This window comes from Herpailurus yagouaroundi, unplaced genomic scaffold, assembly GCF_014898765.1.
Source record: "Herpailurus yagouaroundi ecotype Mexico unplaced genomic scaffold, PumYag 28, whole genome shotgun sequence".
NCBI classification, from domain to species: domain Eukaryota; kingdom Metazoa; phylum Chordata; class Mammalia; order Carnivora; family Felidae; genus Herpailurus; species Herpailurus yagouaroundi.
In genome coordinates, this window is record NW_024412376.1 from 165,272,761 (window position 1) to 165,295,104 (window position 22,344).

A 22,344-nucleotide genomic window follows, 5' to 3' on the forward strand; every position below is an offset into this window, starting at 1 on the left:
CCATGCGGGGCAGGGCCAGGCCGGGGCCCGGGTCAGGCTGGGCCTTGAGGCCACAGGGAGAGCTCACCCCACTCCAGGCCAAACGCTGCACTAGGCACCCTGATCCCTGTTGGGATCTGAGAGGCTGGGCCTGAAACAGGTGCCCAGGGCCTGACTGCTCCCACCCAGACACCGGGGAAAGTGGGGTCGGTCCCTGGAAGGCTCCTTCCTGGGCAGCTGACCTCCCGGGGGCTCGTTCAGGCAGAGCTGACCCACAGGCCGGGCCAGGGCCTGGCACACTGCATTTCTACCAGCTCCCTCCTTCCTACGTGTGCCTGGCCGCACTTGGGGCAACACAGCAGGGCTCTGTGCCCTCTTCTTGCCTTGTATTGATGACGCCTGTACTGGGGAGACCAAGGGTCCCCAAAATGCACATCTACCCAACACCTGTGACTTTCTTTGGACATGGGGTCTTGGCAGATGTGATCGGCTGGGACGAGGTCACGGTGCAGTAGTTGGGGGCTGGGGGGGCCCTAACCCCACGACCTTATAAGGAGGGGAGGGATGCCGACAGACACGCAGGGAGAGTGTGACCGGGAGGTGGAGACCGGAGGCCACAGCCCCAGGACTGCCAGGCCGGAAGGGGCAGGAAGGACCCTCCCCCGGAGCCTGTGGCGGAGCCCCACCCTGCAGACACCAAAACTTCCCACTTGTGGCTTCCAGGCTTCGTTGTTCGCAGCCCTCGTTCGTGGAAGCTGGTTAGGGCCCCACACGCTTCCCTGCTTGGCTCGGGGCCGGGGCGCCTGGGCCGTGAGCACCAGTCTCTGCACTCAGCCTCCCTAGCTCTTGCCTCGTTCTCCCCAGTGGACTGGGTGGAGACTTCCCCAAGGCGGGGCAGGGGACAGGGACAGGCAGGGGAAGGGACAGCGCCTCCCCCCGCTGACCAGGCCCACCTGGCTCCACACCACAGCAGAAGCCACGTAGGCCAGCCCTTCCGTGGTCACTCCAGCATGATTTGCAACGTGCCGCCCACTGTCCCGGGCGCCGAGGACCCCGAGGACCCCCGGAGCTGGTGGTCCGGTGGGCAGACCAAATAGAAGAGCGGCACACGTCCTCACCGGTGGGACGGAGGCTGGCTTACCAGGGCCAGCCGGGGGTGGGGGTGGGGAAGGGCCGTACAGGGCTCCAGCTGCGTCTTGGGCATTTGGGAGCAGCTGACCTTGAACTGGGACGGGATGGCTAAGTCACGGGCTGGAGGACGAGCTGTGGGCTGAGCAGGAGCAGTGCCTTCCCACGTCATGATCGGGACCGGCCCTGCCCTGGCTCCATCGTTCCTGGAGCAGACAGGCCCGGCCAGGACAGCGCCCGGCGGCCTGACCCCTCCCCTGCCCGCTCAGCCCGCGGTGGCCGTGCGCCCGGTGGCAGGCATGGATTTACTGCCTGGGAGCGATGCCCTGGCTGGACTCCCTGGAAGCATCTGGTTAGTTAATTAACAGCTCACACTCCCGTCTGCCCTCCCAGCTCACGGTGGGGCCCCCGCGCTGCCGCGACCTCATCGGCTCTCCCCCTGGCTGCGACGGGCCAGGCACTCACGCTTCTGAACACCCCAGAGAGGCCCGTGCAGATGAGCCCCCAGCCTCAGGCCTGAACTGGCGGGAAGTTGCCCGGAAAGCACACTGCCGCCCGCCCCACCCAGGCCTGCCGGGCTGTCCTGTCCCTTCCTTAGTGGGAGGTTCTCCCTTAAAGAAATTATCTCCCTACTGAGACCGTTTAAGTAACCCGCCAGGCAGGCTTTGTTTGGGAGACAGGAGACCAGGGGACTGACCGCAGGGGAAGGTCAAGGCCGGGACAGAGGGAGGCTCAGGGACCTTGAACACCAGAGGAGGCCCCTGAACCAGCCTGGAGAGGCAGGAGTTTCATCCGTAAGATGAAGATAATAGTTGTCTACTTCGTGGGACTGTCTTGGGGAGCAGAGAAATCGCTGCGTGTGCGTGTGTAGCTCCTACTATGTGCCAGCGCCCTGCACAAACCATTGCTAACCTACCATCAATCCTGAAAAGGCCAGGGCCGCCGTCCCCGTTTTAAAGCCAAGGAGGATGGGGTACAGAGGGAGTGAACCTGCCCGAGGTCACAGACGTAGGAAACGGGGCATGAACCCAGGCCTGGATCAGAGCCGCCCTGTGAAAGCAAAACCCTTCTTCAAATATCAGCCTCGGACATTCAGAGCCAGCCGTCATGTGCCCAAGAAAACACTCCCACACATTTCTCCTCTGCCATTCTGGAGTGGGATTAGCATCCTTTCAGATCACGATTGACCTTCCCCAAGTATCTGGTCCCTGTCAGCACGTATGGAAGAGGACTGAGTCCAACAGGGCGTATCACCTCCCCCACCCGGGTGCTCGACCTCTGGTAATATGTCCCAAATGCTGCAGGCTGGACTAGAGAAGGATCAAGGACGTGCAGGCTGGGCCCCCTCTTCTGTGGTGGCATTTGGAGCCCAAGTGTGGGGTATCACAGGGAAGCCCCTGAAATAGCAGCCTTTGCAAAGACGGAGGGATTTGGGTACACAGTAGGTACTCAGCAGATGACTCCTGAGTGCTGACGGAGAGGAAATGGCCCAAACGGGCTGGGTGACCTTGGGCAAGTTACTCAACCTCTCTGCGCCTCAGTCTCCCTTTCTGGAAAATAGGAGTGAACTCCTCTCACAAGGCTGTGGCGAGGATTAGACCAGACAGCATATGTGGAGCCCCCAGCACATCACGGGTGCCCCGTGAAGGTCTGGCCTCCAGAGAGCACCCAGGGTGCTCCACCGCCCTGCTTCCTCCGCTCGCCGAGGCTGGGGCCACGTGGTGGGCGGGAGATGAGCACAAGGCTGAGGTCCTTCCCATCCTGCCGCTGTGAGTCGGCGTGCCGACTCCTCACTCCGGATTTCTCGGCAGTGCCTGGAAAAACAGCCTGCGGCCGGTTCTGTAGAGCCGGGGCCCCGCCCCCTGCGCGGTGAGGCTGACGGAGGCGGGAAACGCACCGCCACAACCACCTGACCTCCCGTCATTCTGCAGCACACAAGCAAGGACCGTGGGAGGCAATGGAAGGGCCCGGTGGCTGCTGGGAGCCGGGGGTCCTGACAACGCACCCACTTCCTGGGTTATTGGCGGGGGGGGGGGGCACGTGTGGGATGACCCCCACGCGTGCAATCCGGGAGCCACAGACGATGCGGGACGGTGGTGGGGATACCAAGGCCAGGACCACGTGCCCGCAGCCGGCTGGGCGCGGTGCGGGTGGGGGGCGGGGGTCCGGGACTCTGGCCCCCCGGGAAGGCCCAGCCGGGGCCGGGAGGTGTTGCCGAGGCCCGGAGGGGAGGCGGCTTGCACCCCGAGTCGGGACGGGCCGGCTCAGGTGACTTCCCTCCCCTCCCTCCTCCTCCCTCTCCAGCGTCTTCGGCCACATCAGCTTCCGCTCAGACTGGGAGCTCGTCAAGGTGGACTTTCGGCCCTCCTTCTCCAGGCAGTGCAGTGAGGATGACTACGGCTCCTGGCACCTCAGCGACCTGAAGGTGGGCTGGGGCGCCGGCGGGGAGGGCCCCCTCTGCCTGGCCATCCCCCCCCCCCCCCGCCGGCACGGCCCCAGGAACCTGACCTGCCGGACGGCTTCCCAGAACCCCGGCGGCCCCGGACGCCCAGTCCTTCTGCCGGGTTCTCCGGCCGCCTCGTGGGGCCCGGGCTGCTCCGGGCTCGGGTCTGCAGCCGGGCTCAGGGGTACCGCAGGCCCCGACCCCACTGCGGAGCCCGTGCGCTTGGGATCCGGGAGCCGTCGTAAGATGGGGGGGCAACACAGTGCCTGCATCGTGTATCACCCAACGCCCCACTGGGGCATGGGGTAGCCCCACCCCATAATCTCAGGCACGCAAATGTTTCTAGAACAAATAATGGGATAGTCGCACTAAGTGAAATAAATGAGGGCTGGAAACGGCCCCTGCAGCCCAGACCAGGTTGTGCTGCCCGAGGCGTGACAGGGAAGCTCGGGGTTTCAGCATGGGCGGCTCCCGCACCTGCCACGTCACCCTGCCCGTCGCAGGGAGGGGGCGGCGCCTGTTGGGAGGACAGGCTGAGGACTGGCTGTGTGTCCACCTTCGCCCTGAGGGCCGTGGCTCCTCCGAGCTCCTGCACCGGGCGTGCACCACGAGGGCCGGGGGTGGGGAGGGGGGGGGACACGGAGAAACCCAACAGACGCCTGCTCTCCTAGTCTCCAGCCGCCCTGTGACCCCAGGGGGAGCTTGTACGCTGTGGGGGCTCAGTGGATGCTTGTGGGTTGGGATGGGAGGGAGGCTGCCCCAGCTTGACCTCAGCCACGCCCCTTGCCCTTCTGGGCCTCGGTTTCCCCATCTGTGAAAGGGGACACTGCCTCGGTGGCCGCCCGGGGGTTGAGAATCAGCTATTTTCGGGGAAGGACAAGATCAGCAGCCCCAGATAATGGAGAGCGGTCGGCCCTTCTCGGCCAGCTCCTTACGCCGCGCTCCCGCTGCAGGGTGACCGCTGCATCATGGGCCAGCAGAGAAGTTTCCGGAAGAGAAAGCCCACATCCTGGTGCGTCAAGGGGAAGAGTTTCACGTCTGCGCTGGAGGCCCGGGTGTGCCGGTGCCGGGAGTCAGACTTCCTCTGGTGAGGACCGCACCCGACACGGGCCTCTCGGGCGTCCTAAGCAGCTTCGCCCAGCGCGGGTCTGAGTCACGCTCCTCCTGCCGCCTTATCCCGTGCGTTAGAGCCAAGACTCAGTCCAGCGGCGTCACGGAAGGGCGTTAAAGAACTCACGGGCACGTGTGCACAACCACCGCCGTGGCCTGCTCACAGGTGGGAGGGGATGCCAGGAATAGGGGAGGGCATCCCGGGGGCGAGCGGCGCCCACCCAGCCCTTCGCCGACTTCCGGAATCTGGTTCACAAAGCTTCTGGCCCATCGTCTGCCTCCCTGGCTGTCCTTACCCCTTGCCCTCCAGCTCCCCCTTGCGTGCTGGCCACCCGGCCCTGTACCTCCCTGCACCAGCATTGGAGGGGCCCCCTGTGTGGTGCCCCTCCCCTCTCCTTCCCTGCCTGTCCACTGCTCTGCTGCTCTTTCTTTGAGATTCAGTGCACCTCCTCCAGGCGGCCCTCCAGGACACCCACGCTGGGCTCAGTGTTCTCTTATGAGTTCCCAGAATCCCCTCTGCATCTCTTCTCACCTGGAACGTAACTGTTTTCAGGCTGGACAGGGCTGTATGGACTTGCCTGTGTGTCCCGACAAATGGGTGCCTAGCAGGCCCTTGCTGTGAGGTCCCCACCCCCAAACTGGCTCCCATCCCCTCCCGGGCCTGCCTCCTGACTGCTGTTCTCTCCTCCTCCAGCGACTACGGATTTGAGCGCGCTCCCTCCTCGGGGTCTGATGCCAACAAGTGTTTTGCCAACTTCTGGTTTAACCCCCTGTCCCCGCCAGATGACTGTGTTCTGGGCCAGACCTACACCAGCAGCCTCGGGTGAGTGTGGCCCGGGCCTCTCCGCGTCGCTCCCCGGGGCAGAGCCACAGAAAGACAAGTCGGCTGAGGCTGTCCTATTGGCTGGGCTCCCGAGACTTCAACCCGGGCACCAACCCCGCAGGGTGTCCGATCTGAGCCCACGTGGGGCAGCATCAGGGAGAGAGTGTGCTTTGAGCTGGCTCTGGACTGAGAACAGAAGTGACAGACCCGCAGGTTGGGAGGCCCCAAGACACTCTGTTTCCCTTTGAGGAAGTCGTGAGCGGGAAGAGAACCTCAGTGGACTTAATAGAAAATCCCCGTTAGGACCCTTGGGGGAGGGGGAGGGACAGGACAGAACGTGAGGAAGCAGGACTGGAAGTTGGAAGCTTTGGCCTCAGCGGCATAAACTCCACCATCCGTCCATCTGTCCAGCCATGTACCCATCATCCCTCCACCCACCCATCCATCCGTCCTTCCATCCGTCCTTCCTTCACCCGTCCATTCACCTGTCCATATCCCTTCCTTCCCTCCCTCCCACAGTGCCAGCCTCTCTGGTGCACCCACTAGGGTTTGGCAAGCAGAGCCTCCTGTCTGAAGGGTCTGGGCCAGGTCCCACATCAAGGGTGAAGGGTTGCACTCTGGGCACTAAGGTGCTGGGTGTGGGTAGATCTTAGAGTGTAGTTTCTTCTAAATGACTCCAGTGTGTTTTGCATGATAGACCTCTGAATGTGTACTCAGTGGCTGAGCTGTGGGGGCAGGAGGGGCCACCAGACCCAGGGGGGTGGGCATATCCAGGCACTTTGGCAATAATGCTAGTTTTAGGGGTCCCGAGGCCGGGTGTGGCCTGAGGGAGTTTCCCATCAGCAAGTCAGATGATGCCACCCCTGCCGTGGTTTTCCCAGGGTCTCCTAAAAGGTTTACCAGAGCCCATGGGTCTCTGCCCCCCCCCCCAACTCCTTTCCAGCCTCCTCCTAGCCCCGCTCCCCACTCTGGCTCCAACCACCTACCACAGGACCTTTGCCCCTGCTGGTCTCGCTGCCCAGATGCCCTTCCCTCTTCTGCTTAGCCTCCTGATTTCAGCTGAAAGCCTCTCTCAGGGACCCACTCCCAGAGCTTGCCAGTGGTGATTTCACCGCGATGCGGGAGGCGATCCGTCTCCCCCACTTGGCAAGGGCCAGGCCGTGGGAGGGGAACCCTAAGGAGCGGGGGCGTCCGGTGGCCCGATTCTCAGCAAGGCCCCAGTCGCACCCGCGGCCACAGCGAGAGCAGGCGCTAGGGTCGTCGGAAGCACCGTGACCAGACACGGAAGCAGCCATCGAGGGAGGCAGGCCCTGGTCACCCCACCCTGAGCCTGGCTTCTCAGCTCCCACCCGGGGCAGAGATGACAGGGGTTAGCGGTGGCTCTCGGTGGGGCCGGGAGGAGGCCGCCAGAGGAGCCACGGCTCGCCACCAGCCGGTCCCCGCCGGGCTGTGGGGCCCGTGCCCTCCCCCGCCGGGCGGCCCAGACCCTGACCCTCCCTCCGGCCGCAGGTACCGCAAGGTGGTGTCCAATGTGTGCGAGGGCGGCGTGGACCCGCGGCAGAGCCCGGCGCCGCTGCAGTGCCCGCTCACGCCGCCCCGGGGCCTGCGGGTCAGCATCCGCGGTGACGCGGTGGCCGTGCGGCCGGGAGAGGACGTCCTGTTCGTGGTGCGGCAGGAGCAGGTGAGCCGCGCGCTGTCCCCGCAGAGGGCAGCTTCCGCCAGGCGAGCAGGGGGCGGGCGTGCGTGCGTGGACGTCTCCTCTGCCTCCAGCCGGTTTTTTCCAAGCCGGGGAGCTGAGTGGACCGGAAGTCCCTTCCCCGGGCCCAGTCCAGCGTCGTCGAAAGGAGGAATCCCCTCCAAGATCCCCAGGGGGCGGTGGAGTAGGGTATGGGGGAGGGGTCTCCGTGCCACCGGCAGTGGCGGGGACACTTCCCTGCACGCCTTACTGGACTCTTGCTTACAAGATTTATTCGCCCCTGTGGGCAGCAGTTTTTTTAAGTTTATTTTGAGAGAGAGTAAGCAGGGGAGGGGCAGAGAGAGAGGGAGAGAGTCCCAAGCAGGTTCCCCGCTGCCAGCACAGAGCCCGACGCAGGGCTCGAACCCACAAACGGCCAGATCATCGCCTGAGCCAAATCCCAGAGTCAGATGTGTAACCTTGCTGAGCCACCCAGGCGCCCCTGGACAGCAAGTTTTGAAACCTCTAAGGATATTGATTTAGTTCATCTGAAATCTTAAGAAACGCGGGAAGTTAAACAAAATTATTATTTATAATCCCGGAACCAAAGATTAAGCCTATAGGTAGATGACGGATGATAGACGGATATAGATTTAAATTTACATAATACATACACATATGTAAATTCCCTCCCAGTCTCCTACTTTCTTTTTTTTTTCTTTAGTACAAGTGTTATGCATTCCTCTGATTTTTTTTCCATTTTGTTAATTTTTATTTACTTTTGAGAGAGAGAGACAGGGCGGCAGCAGGGAGGGGCTGAGAGAGGGAGACACAGAATCTCAAGCAGGCTCCAGGCTCTGAGCTGCCAGCACAGAGCCTGACACGGGACTCGAACCCACAAACTAGGAGATCATGATCAGAGCTGAAGTCAGACGCTTAACTGACTGAACCACCCAGGCGCCCCTGTATTCTGATTTTAAAAAGAATTTATGCTCATTGTAGAACATTTGAAAAAACACCTAAAATGTCAAGAATATAAATATCACCAAAACTCCTGTTGCCCCCAAGGTAACAACTGTTAAGTTTTGTATTTTCTTCTGGCCTTTTAAAAAGAATATATAGCATGCTTAATTCTTGTGATTAGACAGGTAACAAACTCACTGTAGAACATTCAAAACCAGAAATGACAAAGACTTACCAACATGCAGGACATTCCGAACAACAGGAAAGCACAGAGGACAAGGCTGTTCCCCCTGGAGGGAGGCCACCCCAGGAGCCCAAGCCGCCTGCCCACACCACTCCGTTGGGCGTTGGGATCTCTGGTGAACAGATGAAGCAAGTTCAGCTTTATAACTGTTCGCGCTTTATTTATTTATTTTTTTTTAAATTTTTTTTTCAACGTTTATTTATTTTTGGGACAGAGAGAGACAGAGCATGAACGGGGGAGGGGCAGAGAGAGAGGGAGACACAGAATCGGAAACAGGCTCCAGGCTCCGAGCCATCAGCCCAGAGCCTGACGCGGGGCTCGAACTCACGGACCGCGAGATCGTGACCTGAGCTGAAGTCGGACGCTTAACCGACTGCGCCACCCAGGCGCCCCAGTTCGCGCTTTATTAACACACGCCCTCCACAATACGGTGCCAGGGTGGGGTCCGTGAGGATGACAGAGGTCCTTGGTGTTGGAAACCAGTAATTCTGGTCTCATACAAACAGGGGAACTGAGGCCAGAGGACACAGAGCTGTATGTGTGAGTGCCCATGTGCCCAGGCTCACGGGTGCACAGTCACCTGATTGGTAGATCGGGGAACCCTGGCTCAGAGAGGTGCGGTGACTCGCCCGAAGCCACACAGTGACAAGTGACAGAGCTGGCACTGGGTCCCAGGCCAGGGGGCTCTGCATGGACAGCATCTGGTCTGTGGCCCCCAGACCTGGGCCGGGCCTGGGGACCCCGTGTCCCGCCTGTTTCCAGTCCCTGTGTTGATGGGGCCTGGCCCTGAGATTCACACATGGGGCCCCGGGGGTGGCCCCGGGGTGGGGAGGGGCATCTGTCACAGCAGCATCTTGGTGTGGCAGGAGGATGGTGTCCCCTCCCCAGGTGGGGTCCCAGGACCCTCAGAGGGGGACCCACCTGCTGCCTAAGTCCCAGCACAGCCGTCCGGGAAAAATGGCCATCTGCTGCCCCCTAGAGCCTTCAGTCTCACAGCTTTGTCACATCGGTGGATTCTCGGGACAGGACGAGCCTGTGAGCCCCACTGCACCAGTGTCCCAACCCCGAGGGCTAGGGTGGCTGGAGGTGAGGGGGGTGACCAGAAGGTGTTCCTGTAAGAGAGGCCTCTCTGTGCACACCCCCCGTCCGGAAGAGGCCGCGGGGGAAGCGTGGGAGCTCGGGTCGCGGTGGACACGCTCCTGCACGTGCACACATGCGCGGTGTAGCACTCACACGTCTCACGCAGACACATTTACACACTGACACGCACAAGTCACACCCGGCCATCCTCGTGCACGGGCCGAGCTGCGGGTGGAAATAGCTCCCTCTGGGGCGGGGGCCAAGTTCCACACGTAAGAATTAACAACAAGGGCTGATGGAGGACCCGGAAACAGACCCGCACGGAAATGCACAGCTGATTGTGCCACAGGCGGAGAAACATCCCCGCGGAGGGGAGGACGGTCCCCGGCCGATGAACCGCGGATAAAAACGAGCCCCGGCCAGAACCTCACAGCTGATACCAGATCAGCTCAGGACGGACCGCAGAGGTCAACGGAAGCCGGAAAACTGCAAATCCTTTAGGAAGAAGATGGAAAGCGTCCACACCTAGGGCTGGGCCACGTGTAGGCGGAGCGGACGCGGAAAGCACCTTCCGTAGACGAAATCGGGCACATCGGACCTGGGCGGGAGGCAACGCTCTTGCTCCGTGAAAGACCCTGTAAAGCAAACAAGAAGTATGTTCCGGGGAAAATACTCACACAGCTCACATCCGGCCGGGGCCGGTACCGGGAAGAAAAACGACACAGCGGCTGGAAAACCGGCGGAGGCCCTCTCGTCACGACGCACCTGCGAGAGTGGCCAGCATAAGGGCTGGCGGGGACGCGGAGAAACGGGACCCCTCACACGTGGCCTCGGCGGAGGGGGGCGGTGATGGGACCAGAGCTGCGGACAGCAGGCTGGCGGTTTCTGACCAAGCAGAACAAGCCACCACCGCGTGACTCCGCAAGTGCCCCCCCCCCCCCCCGGGACGCGCAGACTCGCGTTCACGCAGAGCCCGCCCCCGGGGGGTCCCGGCGGCCTTACCGCACGGGAGCCAGAAACCGGAAACGCCCAGGTGTCCTCCAGGGGGCGTCTGGTCGAACAGTGGTGCAGCCACGGCGTGGAACACGACTCCCCGGTGACAGGGAGCAGGTCACTGACACGCGTCACCACCTGGGTGAGTCTCCAGAGAATTACACTGAGAAAAGCCAATCCCAGGGACTCCGTGCTGCCTGACTCCCTTTATAGGACCTTCTGGAAAGGACAAGATTGCAGAGACAGGGGACAGATGAGTGGCCATCAGGGAGCGAGTGGGGCTGCTGGTGGTGCCCGTGGCGGCTGGGTGGCTCTGCACCCCGGCTACGACCGTGTCTGTGTCCCGGGTGTGAGATTGTGGTTCCAGCGGGTGTTGGCCCTGGGCGTGTGGCACGGGGCACACGGGGTCTGTGCGGGTCCTTTCGCTGCATGGGAACTGGGGGCTGCCTCTGAACCCACCGTCCCCTCTTCCTAACATGCTCAGCAGCACACAAAAGCAGGAGCACAGGAGACACAGCAGGTGCAGGGGGCGGGGTTACGGTGGCCTAGCTCGTCTCTGCCCTTGTGTTTCCTATTTGCCGGCATTGAGGCTGGACTCCCTTCTCATCAGGGGGAAAGACGGCAAGTCCTCTTAACCGAGTAAAATGTTTGAGTAGTTCAATGTGCATCAGCCTGGCGGGTGGCCCACGGACAGGAACGCGGGGTCCCAAGGCGGGATGCAGCGCCCGCATCCTCGAAGCCACAGGCCGGGTCCAGTCCAAGGTGCGCCTGGCTTGCAGGCTGCGGGCACAGAGGCCAAGGTGGGCTGGAGACCCCGCTCCCCTCGTCCCCGTGAGGCCGCCTGTCCACGGGGAGCACTGAACAGTGAGCCGGCCTGACCCTCCAGGTTCCAGCCCAGCATGTGGGGACAATAGAACAGCATGTTTGTAAGGTCCCCGGGCCATTGTCACAAGTGACCATGTGCTGCAAATGTAAGACAGCACAGGCCTCTCTCAGTTTTGGAGGCTAGAAGTCTGATTTAAGGTGTTAGCAGAGCCTGGCTCCCGCTGGAGACTCCGGGGAGGGATTCTTCCCTGTCTCGTCACTTTCTTGGGTGCCGGTGTCCCTTGGCTCATGACTGAGTCCCTGCAATCTCTGCCCTGTCACCACACGATGTCTCTTCTGTGTCCCAAAACCCCCACCTCTTCTTGAAAAGACACGGCCACTGGATGGGGCCCGTCCTACCCCAGCATGACCTCATCTTAATGGCTTCTGCAAAGACCCTGTTTCCAAATAAGGCCAAGCTCTGAGTTCCTGGGGGGGGGGGGGGGGCTTGAGGGGGTGGATGCTGTTCAAGCCAGTGACTGTATTTGTGGAGAAAGTGAAACAAAAGGAATTTATATGAAAGGTCTCTGTAAGTTTAAGGGCTTGGCTGGCGTAAAATGAGAGGTGCGTACATGGCCAGTGCTCATTGTCGTTCTTGGTCACCGGGACAAGGTTGTCAGGGTGTTCCTGCAGGAATGGGGAGGCAGGCAGGGGAGGGAGGGGAGTGGGCATGAGACAGGACGCAAGAACGCTTTCTCGCTATGAACTGGAGAAAATCAGGGTTTTTTTCCGCTGGATTTCCCGTGCCTTGGTAAGGAAGCTGTGGTTCTGTGGGGACTGGCACCCCCAGTCCCGAGCGGAGACCGTCAGACGACCCCCAGCGGCTCAAACGCCGGGAAGGGACAGCAGGGGCAGGGAGCTCCGCGCTGCACGGACCCTGTGCGTCCGAGCTGCATGCTTGCTCCACGGAGAACAGGATCAAAGAAACACCCCAGAACTGCGGCGCTCGGCATCAGAGAAGGGAAAACGTTTCCTGAATTTGCTGGGAGGCCCCTGAGGAGCCTTCGTGCCGAGGATCTTTCTGGCCGTTGCCCTGAGATCCATCCGGCCCCTGGCTCAGGCCTCAGTGGGTGTCCCTTGCCCGCCGGGCCCGCCGCCCTGCTCCCACGCTCCTGCGTCTCTACAGCTCCGGGCCGCACCTGCCCTCCTCAGCCAAAACGCCAGGCTGGAGGTCCCCGGGGCCGGGCAGGTGCCTAGGGGCCCGGGCCCACGGCGTGTGAGGAAAGGAGCGAGGGAAGGAGTGAGTAGACCCGCTGCTGGCCCGTCCGCGTTACGGCCGCCCCTGAGTGGCCTCGTGGTCTCTCCCGCAGGGTGATGTCCTGACCACCAAGTACCAGGTGGACCTCGGGGATGGCTTCAAGGCCGTGTACGTGAACCTCACGTCGACCGAGGAGCCCATCCGGCACCGCTACGAGAGCCCCGGCGTCTACCGCGTGTCTGTCAGGGCGGAGAACGTGGCGGGGCACGACGAGGCGGTGCTCTTTGTCCAGGTCAACTGTAAGTCCGTCGCCCCTTTGAGGCCAAGAGTCCCTCCCCGGGGCAGAGGGCCCCGGGTCCTGGGGGGAATGCAGGGAGACCCTCGGGCCTGCTCTAGGACCCCAGTCCTCAGGATGGCAGGCCGAGGGGCAGGGAGACGGGCAGGCTGGGCTCAGGTCCACACCCCGGGTGCTCCGTGCCACGGTGGGTTTGGTGATGATGCTGGTGGAAGTGACGAAGGTGATGGTGACAGTGCCCAGTAGGCAGCCTCTGAAATGCCAGTGCCCTGACGCCATCTAACCCCGGCCTTTCCCCCGACCCCGCAGCCCCCCTGCAGGCCCTGCACCTCGAAGTGCTTCCTGTCGTCGGCCTCAACCAGGAGGTGAACCTCACAGCCGTGCTGCTGCCCCTGAACCCCAACCTCACCGTCTTCTACTGGTGGATCGGCCACAGCCTGCAGGTGCGCTGGCCCCGGGACCCACAGGCTTGCACCTGGGTGAGAGTGGGGCCGGGCAGTGCCCCGGGGCCTGGGCAGAAGGACACAGGGTGTCCCACCAAGGGACACATGGTGGACTTGAGGTGAGCACACACCAGCCTTTCTTCCCGAGCACCTGCTCGTGTTTGGCTGAGTCTAAGTGTGGCAGACGCAGGATAAAGTGGACCAGACACTGCCTTTTCCTGGGGAGAGAGGTGTGAACACGACAGGTGACCCGAGTTGTGATACGCATCACAGGAAGGGGGCCGGTGAGGTGTTGTGAGCTCCAGAAGATCAGGCCGTTTCTAGTCTGGGCGTTGGGTGTAGTCAGGGAAGGCTTCATGGAGGAGGGGGTCACGGGGGCCGGACCTGATCTCAGAAGCCTTCCCCAGAGCCCTGGGTTGTACCCCGTAAGCAGCGGGGAGCCACAGACAGTCGCTGGTAGGAGGGCTGGAGGGTCTCTGCGGGCAGGGCTGCCCACCTTAGCCTGGGAGCCCTCGAGACCTCAAGAGGGGCATCCTTCCCTCATTCAGTAAGCTTAGCCCTGCACCCCAGGCAGAAAGACCCCAACAGCGCTGAAGGCCCAGACACAGAAGCCGGGCGGGAGGAGCCGTAGGCCCCAGATCGCGTTTCCCTGGAATGGGGGGTGGGGTCGAGGAGGGCGCCGAGCTCCGGGTTCCAATCCCAACTCCGCTACTCCCAGCCCAGCCCTGTGAGCAGGTCTGGAAGGAAGGGGCCCCTAGGAGACTGGGTCCAGGCTGCCCTGACTTAGAGCTGGTGCCTCGGGGGGGGCCCTCCCCGTGTCCCCCCCTGCTGCCCCCATGTCCCGACCAGAGCGGGGGAGGGTGAACGTTCTGGGTGAGGCCCTGGGCAGCGGGCGGGTTGTGGGGCAGGCTCTCCCGCATGGACCTGCCCTGACCGTGCTCGTGGTCCCCGCAGCCCTCGCTCTCCTTGGAGAACTCTGTGACCACGCGGTTTGCAGACACGGGGGACGTGCGTGTGACTGTGCAGGCCGCCTGCGGAAACTCGGTGCTGCAGGACTCCAAGGTGGTCCGCGTGCTGGGTGAGCCCCCTCCCCAGGGACGGGAGGCACGTCTCGCCCTTCTCGGGAGCGCTGGGTTTGTGCGGCATCTGGTTATGCAGGGCAGCGCAGGCTAGGGAGAGGAGCCGGTGAACACAGCTCTGACGCTCCCCAGCTTCCCTGACCTCAGTTTCCCCATCTGTAAAATGAACACAGACGAGTCTTTGTGTCCAGTGGCCCTCATGGGCCTCACACGGCACAGAAAGAGGACGTGGCTGAGTGACCGACTTGTCGGGATCACCGGGTCTGCCAGCCTCCCAGCAGCCTGACCTCTCCTGCCCCCTTGTCACATGATTCTAGCTTAAAGTAAGAGGACCCCTAACATAGCCTTTCCTGAGACTCCCATTCTGGATCCCACTCACTGGGGGCCCCAAGTCCCTCATGGGAGGCATTTACAAAAAGAGATTAATCCTAAAAATGGAAGGGAGCCCCCCTCCCAGGGTGCTATTGCCCTTGTCTGATAAAACCTGATAAAACTGATAAAACCTCATTTTGCTTACCAACAGCCTCTCCTATGGACAGCAGCCATCAGTTAAATATTTAGTGGGCCTGCCTTTGGCTGTTCCTCCATTCGCAAACACATGTGCACAGGGTCCTGAGCCCAGGGCTTTGAAATAGTCACTGCCTCCCCTGCCGTAAGCTGCTGGGTTCCCACTTCACAAAGCGCTTGTCCCTTGGGCCGCATAGCCCCAACAAAGCCTCCTTCCTCCATGGGGCTCAGGAGGAACCTGGAGAGACTACAGCGAGCTCCTCTCACAACCACCTGCACGGGGCTCCAGAGTGGGCCTCTGGGTTGGGGACCCTGGCAAATGGGAGAGAAAGAGAAGGTGGGACCTCTGCCCTCAAGGGACTCTTACTCTGGTGGGGAGACCAGTGCCCTTGAAGTCCATGGATCCCCGGGGGAAGGGAGCCCGACCGAATGGGGTGTAGCCATCCTTGTGAGTGAACGGGGCGGAGCTCATAGGGCAGGCTTGGCGCGTGCCGGGCCCTCCCTCCCCGGTGGGCACAGGGGTTTTAATGTTCGTTATTAGGTGCCAGTCAGTGAGGTGGGCCCTGCCCCAGGCGGTGGCTGGCGCAGGAAGGACTCTTGTTTTCCAAAGCGGCCCACGGGATCTGAAGCCAGGGCAGTCCTGGACTATCCAGGGTGCATGGCCTCCTGCCGGAGGGCGGAGCCTTGCTGCCCAGGACTGACCAGCTCGCCCGTCTCTGCCACTTTTCAGACCAATTTCAGGTAGTGCCTCTGCGGTTTTCCACGGATCTGGATGTGCACAACCCCAACACCCCTGAGTGGAGAGAGGACGTCGGCCTGGTGGTGACCCGGCTGCTCTCCAAGGTGCCCCCAGCCCACCCCCCCAGAGCCTCCCCAGCACCTGAGGGCGCCTCGGAGGGGCGGGGCCCCAGAGCACCGAGGGAGGGGCAGGGCGGGGCGGGGCGGGTGGAGCTGCCCTCAGTCCCGGTGACCTGGTCTTCAGGCTGTCTGCCCAGTGCTCCGGGGACAGCTAGGGCCCACTGCCCTGGCTCTGCGGGACAGGCGGCTGGAGCACCAGCTCACTGGGGAGGGGCAGGCCGACGTCCTCCATGCACATCGAGTGAGCACCAGCTGTTTGCACAGGACACAGTCACTGTCCTCTGATGGCCCAGAAGCTCCTTAGTATGATATTCATTTATTCACGGAGTTTCTATTCTGGGCCGGATGCTGGAGCCAGAGAGAATCCATGTGATTGCTGCCCCTGGGGAGCCCACAGACGGCAGACCGAGGCGGTGCCCCAGGGTGGGCCTAGGCCACTCAGGGCCCTTGGTCCCTCAGTGAAGGAAAGACCAGCCCCCCACAGTCATCCAAGGCTGTCACAGGCTGAGGCCCACTCTGGCCATGCCTCTCCTCAACCAGTTAATAATGCTGGTGATACTGTCCTGGGTGTTGAAGGCTGAATAGGAGTTTGCCAGATAGAAGTGCACAGAGTGGGATTTTCAGGAGGCAGAGGGACCCGTGGAGGCTGAGCTTTGTGGGTTGGAGGAACTATTTGGTCAGGAGCCCTGACTCCTGGGAGGAGCTTAGCCAGAGAGGGCTCTGCTCACCCTCAGTGTGAGGAATGATCTGGAGGTAGCAGGCCTGGCCTGGGGGAGGCCACTGTCAGGGGGCTACCGGGCTCGGGGGCCATCCCTGTGGGGTGCGAGGCTCAGGACTAGCTCGAAGGACAGGTGGCCAGGACTTGGACAGACCAAGAGGAGAGAGAGGGTGTTCCTGGGGGCCCCAGAGCATGGCAGGGGACAGAGAAGACAGGCGGCTCAGGGGGGCTTGTCCGTGTCCCTGCAGGAGACCAGCGTCCCCGAGGAGCTGCTGGTGACCGTTGTAAAGCCGGGGCTGCCCACCGTGGCCGACCTGAATGTGCTCCTGCCCCCTCCCGGGCCCGCGAGGAAGAGGAATCTCACAAGTGACAAGGTATCTCCTGAGGCCGCTGGACCCAGGTTCTCCCTTTACCGCCAAGGGTTTGGTGGCCTAGTGCCCAGGGTTTGGTGGTAAGTCACAGCAAGCACAGAGTCTCGGGGGCTCTTTGTCACGTAGAGGCCCACCAATCACTCACCAGATCACCAGTGATCTCACCAATCACTGCCTGACGCAGGTGGCCGGCTCTGCTCCCTCCGTGGCCGCACCCCTGGGACTCCGGTGGCCTCCAAGGTCACTGTGTTGGGGAATGGCGGGGCACAAGGGCACTGGGGTGGGACCACCCCCCAGGGGGACATTCCGGTGGCCAGAGCTGGTCACACCCAGGGTGTGGGTCTCAGGACAGAGTGGAAATCAGCGCCCATCCACTTAGCCAATGTCCTCACTGCATGGGACAGCTTCCAGAGAATAGCCCTCATCTGGGCAGACAGAAGGCCTGCCGTGTGGCGGGCACAGGATGGGGACCCAGGGATAAATTGAAGCCACTGGGGTGCCTGGGGTGGCTGTAATGCTTCCCCAAACAGACCGAAACTCGGGTGGAGGGGGAGAGTGGAAATCGGACCCAGGGCACTGTAAGCACAGCCCTGTACCGAGCCAACCAGCAGGTCCCCAGAAGGTTAGGCAGGGTCAGCGTCGGGCACGGCCCCTGAGGCGCGTGCGCAGGACCGGAAATGCTCGTCCACACGCACAGGCACACAGGTGTTCACAGCAGCCCCAGAGTGGCCACGAGCCAGACGTCCACACAATGGAGTCTTATGCAGCCGTCAAAAGGGATGCGGGTCTGATCTGACACCGGCTGCCCCTGGGATGGGCCCGGCAGACGGGACGCGCGGGGGAAGCAGCCGGTCATCACCGAGGCCGCCTGCTGGATGCCTGCGTTGATGGAAGTGTCCGGAAGGGGCAGGCGCGCAGAGGCGGAAAGCAGGCTCCGGCTGCCAGAGGCTGGGGGCACGGGGGGTGCAGACGGCTGGCAGGCACGGGTTTCCTTTGGGGATGATGAGAATGTTCTGGAGTCAGACAGCGGTGATAACTACATGACCGTAAGTACCCTAAAAAGTGCCGATTTGTACGCTTGAAGAAAGCAAATGTTATCTCAAGACAAAAAAAAGAGAATCAGAAGCCCCACCCCCTCTGGACTGGTCGTGAGACAGATGCCCCTGGAGGCCGTCTGGAAAGACAGACCAGCGCTGAGCGGGGCACAGCACAGCCCTGTGGGCGGCTGATAGCGTCTCATTTTACAGACGAGGGAAGTGGGGCTCGGTGGGGGGCACCATCAGGACCACGGAGAGGACAGGGAGCCCCATGTCACCGTGGCTGCTCCACACCACTCCCACGCTGCCTCCTGGTTAGACGTGACTGTCGGGGCCTGGCCCACAGCGTTTCCCAAAGGGCATCCGCATCGGCACCTGAGGGCTCCCCAGCCTGCCAAGCCCCCGGCCCCTGCCGTGTCTCTGGGGGGTGGGACAGCAGAGGGTTGAGAGTGACTGTACCCATTGCTCAGACAGGTAGCTAGCCACAGGGGCTCCGCACAGCTTGGGGAAGGCGCGGCGGGCCTCGAGAACCTCCCTCCCTCGGGCCCACAGCACCCCCCGCCCACCCCGGCCCTCGAGGTGGAGAGCAGATGGGCAGATTCTGCAGGAGTCAGATGTGGGCACTCAGGAGAGATTTGGAAGGAGATGGGGAGGGACACGGGGGAACTGTCACCTCCCTTGTCCTGAGCTGAGGGTAAACCGTGTGCCTGAGGATGGTGAAAAATCCTAGGGACCCATCACGGTCACTGACCGCACAGCATCCGCCTGGCCCTTGCCATGTGCCGGGCACGGGGCCGGAGGCATTGACCCTTGCAGCACAGTCCCAGACGCAGACCCCACATTCCCAGGGAACACCGGGTGCCAAGCTGCTGTTCATGGAGGCCGAGTTTGGCCCCCAGAATGTCCCACCCAAGGCACCCTGGGAAGGGGAGCCCCAGGGACCACCATCCTGTGGGAGGCCCCCTTCCCCAGCACCTGTACACCCACCTGTGCAGAGGAATGACACCTGGGCAGCCACATGGGGCAGCTGGTCCCCTTCTGAACACCAGGAAAACTCCCCCTCATTTTCCAAGAGGCCAGCCGCCCCCCACCCCGTGATCCAGCAACATCACCTCCTGGGGTTGCTCTCCGTCAGGGGTGCGGTCACTCCCTGGCCCAGGTCACCTGTCCTGTCCCCATCTTGTTCTCGTCTTGGTCTTCCTCCTCTGGGAAGCCCTCCCTGACCACTGCCAGGTCTGGGGGCCTCCTGAGCACCCCTGGGCTCCCCAACTTTACCACACTCTATGGCCCCAATGAGAACGAGAGTGGTCAGGCCCCAGCTCGGTCACCCTCGTGCCCCTCTGTAGGTTCTCAGTGCAAGCTGGCAAGTATTCCCATTTTACAGATGAGGAAACTGAGACCCAAAGAAGCCAATTCCCCCCCCCCCCCCGGCAACCCTGTGGCTCTGGAGGGTCAGAGCAGATGTCTGCCCAGCTCTCCCGCTCCCTCCGGTGGCTTCCAGAGGACCCTCTCAGTCTCCTCTTGTTGCTTTCAGAGACTCATGGCCATCCAGCAGGTGCTGAAGGCACAGAAGATCAGCTTCCTCCTGCGAGGTGGGGTCCGGATCCTGGTGGCCATGAGGGACACAGACACAGGTGAGAAGCAGGGGGCTTCCTTTGGCCTGGCCCGTGCTCACCCCTGCAGGATCGAGGGGGTGTGCAACCCCCTCAGGCGACACTGTTACTCTGGGGACTGGGGGCAGAGGACCCCCCAGTCACCCACCAGCTCCTCCTGGCTGGACAGTCGCCTCCAATTACAACCCAAGGGGGGCGGGGCTCAGACCCAAGGGCCTTGCTCTGTCCGCAGATGCGGCACATACAGCCCTGGCTTTAACTGACATGGACATTTAGGGTCCCCGCCCCCACATGGGACCGTGCTCTCCGGTCACACGTGTGTCCTTTCCTGTTTGGGAAAGAATCTTTGCAGAAGTGGAGAGCTTCCTCTGCCCTGTAGAGACACGGGGCCCGTCGCGAAACGTGGCAGGTTGACCGCACGCCAGCAATTCGGTCCGCCTTCCAGAAGGAGGGGCCGGGGCCCTCGCGCACACAGCAGGAGCCCGGCGGGGGACCTGGGGCCGGGGTTGCCCCGACGCCTGCCCACGCCGCTCAGCCACACCGGGAGCACCTGCCGGACCACATCTTCCAGCCGAGGAGGCCGGGGCGGGGGACGGTGGGGCCCCACTGAGCACCACTGCTCTCCTTACAGATTCTCAGAGGCTGGGAGGCGGTGGCGGCTACTGGGCCGTGGCGGTCCTCGTGGTCATCGGGCTCTTCGCGGTGGGCGTGTTCATCCTCTACAAGTTCAAAAGGCAAGGCCACTCAGCCGGTCGCTCTGTCAGGTCGGGCGTGAGGTCGGGCGTCGGGCAGGGGCTTTCCGGCAGGATCCTCGATGGGCTGCGGCGGGGAGGGCGCGAGGCCGGACGGGCTCCAGGTTCCAAACGGCCGAGGTCCCGGGAGGCGGGGGGGCGGCCAGCGGCTCACAGCGCCACGACCGTCTTCCACCCCCACCTCCTGTCTGCCGACATCCCAGTCTTATCTCACGTGGAGGGAGGCCCCGCCCATTTCACAGGTGAGGAGATCCAGGCTCAGAGAGGTCGTGTAGTGTGCCCAGGGCCACACAGCTGGTGAACAGAGGAGGGGGATCTGAGCCGGGCTGGTCCAGACTTCCTCCCGCACTCACCATCCCTGCCCCCAGCGCCCCAGCGAGGAGAGGGCGGGAGCTGGCGGGGGGCTCTGCTGAGGCCAGGAGGGGTTGCAAGCATAGTATGCAGTCCTCAGTGGGGACTGCGGGGACTCTCGTCCCCTCTGGGCCCCATCTGTAAAATGGGTTTAATAACCCACCGTGCTGGGGCCCCAGGCCGCCCTGGAGGGGCTGGTGAAGCTGAACTTCCCCGGATCCTGGACCTGAGAATGAGCAAAATGAACCAGACATGTCCCAGACTCATTCTTCAAAGGGCGGCTTCGAGTTGTGACCTCACTGCTTCTCCTGTCTTGATGGCTCAGGTCCAGCGGCCTCAGGGTCGCCCTTCGGGACAGTCCAAGACACGCTGACCCTTCCCTTCGTGCTCCTGGGAGGCCAAGGGTCCCTCCTCCCACCCCATCTTTCCCCCAGGCCCTGCGCCCCACTCACCCGTCTCCAGACGCCTCCCAGCTCCTTTGGTCGGTCTTTTAAGTGGTGACCATATGTGCACCCCGCTCCTCTGTGTGGGTCCCCAGCTTTGTTGTTCCAACCGAACAGTCCCAACTGTTTATCAGTCCCAACCGAATGGGCGGCCTGAGGCGCTCTGAGAGTGTATAACAGGGACCTGAGCTGGTCTGGAGAATCTGGGAGGACTTCCCTAAGGAGGGGATTTCTGAGTGGGGATCCTGAAGGAAAAGTAGGAACTTGCTGAGCAGAGAGGCTAGAACAGGAGCCAGGCTGTGGCCTTTCTTGGTGTCTGTGCTTGTAGAGGCACTGGTTTCTGGTGGACAGGTCCACCTGGGTGTCCCCCCGCTGGCCCCTCAAGTTCCAATCAAACTCGAGATCCTTGCCCCAAAAAGCCTCTCTTGGACGAAGGACACAGCCCTCTGCCGGGTGCCGGGGTCAGGAACCCCACCTCCTCCCTGTCTGCTCCCTCCCCTCAGCCTGGGTGACATGGCCTGACACCCACAGCCACTCTGAAAGTGGGATTTGTCACAGCTGGGACGTGGCCTCTGAGACCAGGATTTCTGGGGCCAAAGGCAGGGCCCCTCCCCACCCCAAACACAGCCAGGCTAAAGCAGGTACCGGCAAAGCCCCAGGGAATGTAACTCCAGGCCCTCCCCCGGGCCAGGGCAGAAGGGCCCCCTTGCTGGCCAAGGCCCCTCCTGGGCCCCCCTGAGCAGTCTTCAGGCGCATGACAGATGCGCTTGGCGCCTTAAGAGGCAGGTCACACCCCCCTGGCCTCCACGGTGTGATCGTGGGCCAGGTGGAGAGCTGCTGACTGTATTCTGATCGAGGCGGGGGTCCCGTGATTTCCGTTACAAGAGTGTTCTCAGCCTCAAAGCTCTGCCGTCTTCCCCTCCCGACGCCAGATGTCCGATGTCCGTGGTGCTGGCCCCAGGCCCACAGTCCACACGGGTACCAGGCTGATCCCCGAGGCTCAGCCAGGAGGGGGCCTGATGTTTACCTGGAGGCACACAGGGCTGCCTCCCAGTCCCCCTCCCCCCAGTTAAAGGGCGTCCCTGCTCTCCCTGCACACTCCGTTCTCACTGTCCCATGCTGTGCCAAGTGCTGCAACACTTCAGTTCCCCCAAAGACGGGCCACAGAGGTGTGGCCGCGCCAGGTAGGACTCGCTCAGAGCCTCGACTTCCAGATCTGTGGAATGGGCACGCTGGTTCTCCCAAGGGTGTGAAGAGCGGGTGTCCTGCCAGCCCCCCTCTGCCGCACACGTGTGGGGTGGGGACCCGGTGTCCTGTGTATTTGCAGAGATTAAAGGAAAAAGCAGAGACTTCCAGCCACGTCTGGGTCTCCATCTT

General features: G+C 62.3%; 1 protein-coding gene across 1 annotated transcript in view; it reads left to right on the forward strand.

Annotated features, from left to right (window-relative positions):
- Positions 1-22,330, forward strand: part of SORCS2 (sortilin related VPS10 domain containing receptor 2) — a 276,069-nt gene extending 253,739 nt beyond the window's left edge. Inside the window, exons 12-22 of the mRNA XM_040495164.1 lie at positions 3,389-3,532; positions 4,504-4,637; positions 5,355-5,483; positions 6,993-7,164; positions 12,613-12,799; positions 13,105-13,238; positions 14,193-14,316; positions 15,555-15,667; positions 16,649-16,774; positions 19,343-19,442; positions 20,053-22,330. Coding sequence (XP_040351098.1) covers positions 3,389-3,532; positions 4,504-4,637; positions 5,355-5,483; positions 6,993-7,164; positions 12,613-12,799; positions 13,105-13,238; positions 14,193-14,316; positions 15,555-15,667; positions 16,649-16,774; positions 19,343-19,442; positions 20,053-20,474 — 1,785 coding nt within the window. The 3' untranslated portion in view covers positions 20,475-22,330. The remainder of the gene's footprint in view (positions 1-3,388; positions 3,533-4,503; positions 4,638-5,354; positions 5,484-6,992; positions 7,165-12,612; positions 12,800-13,104; positions 13,239-14,192; positions 14,317-15,554; positions 15,668-16,648; positions 16,775-19,342; positions 19,443-20,052) is intronic.
- The last annotated feature ends 14 nt before the right edge of the window (positions 22,331-22,344 follow it).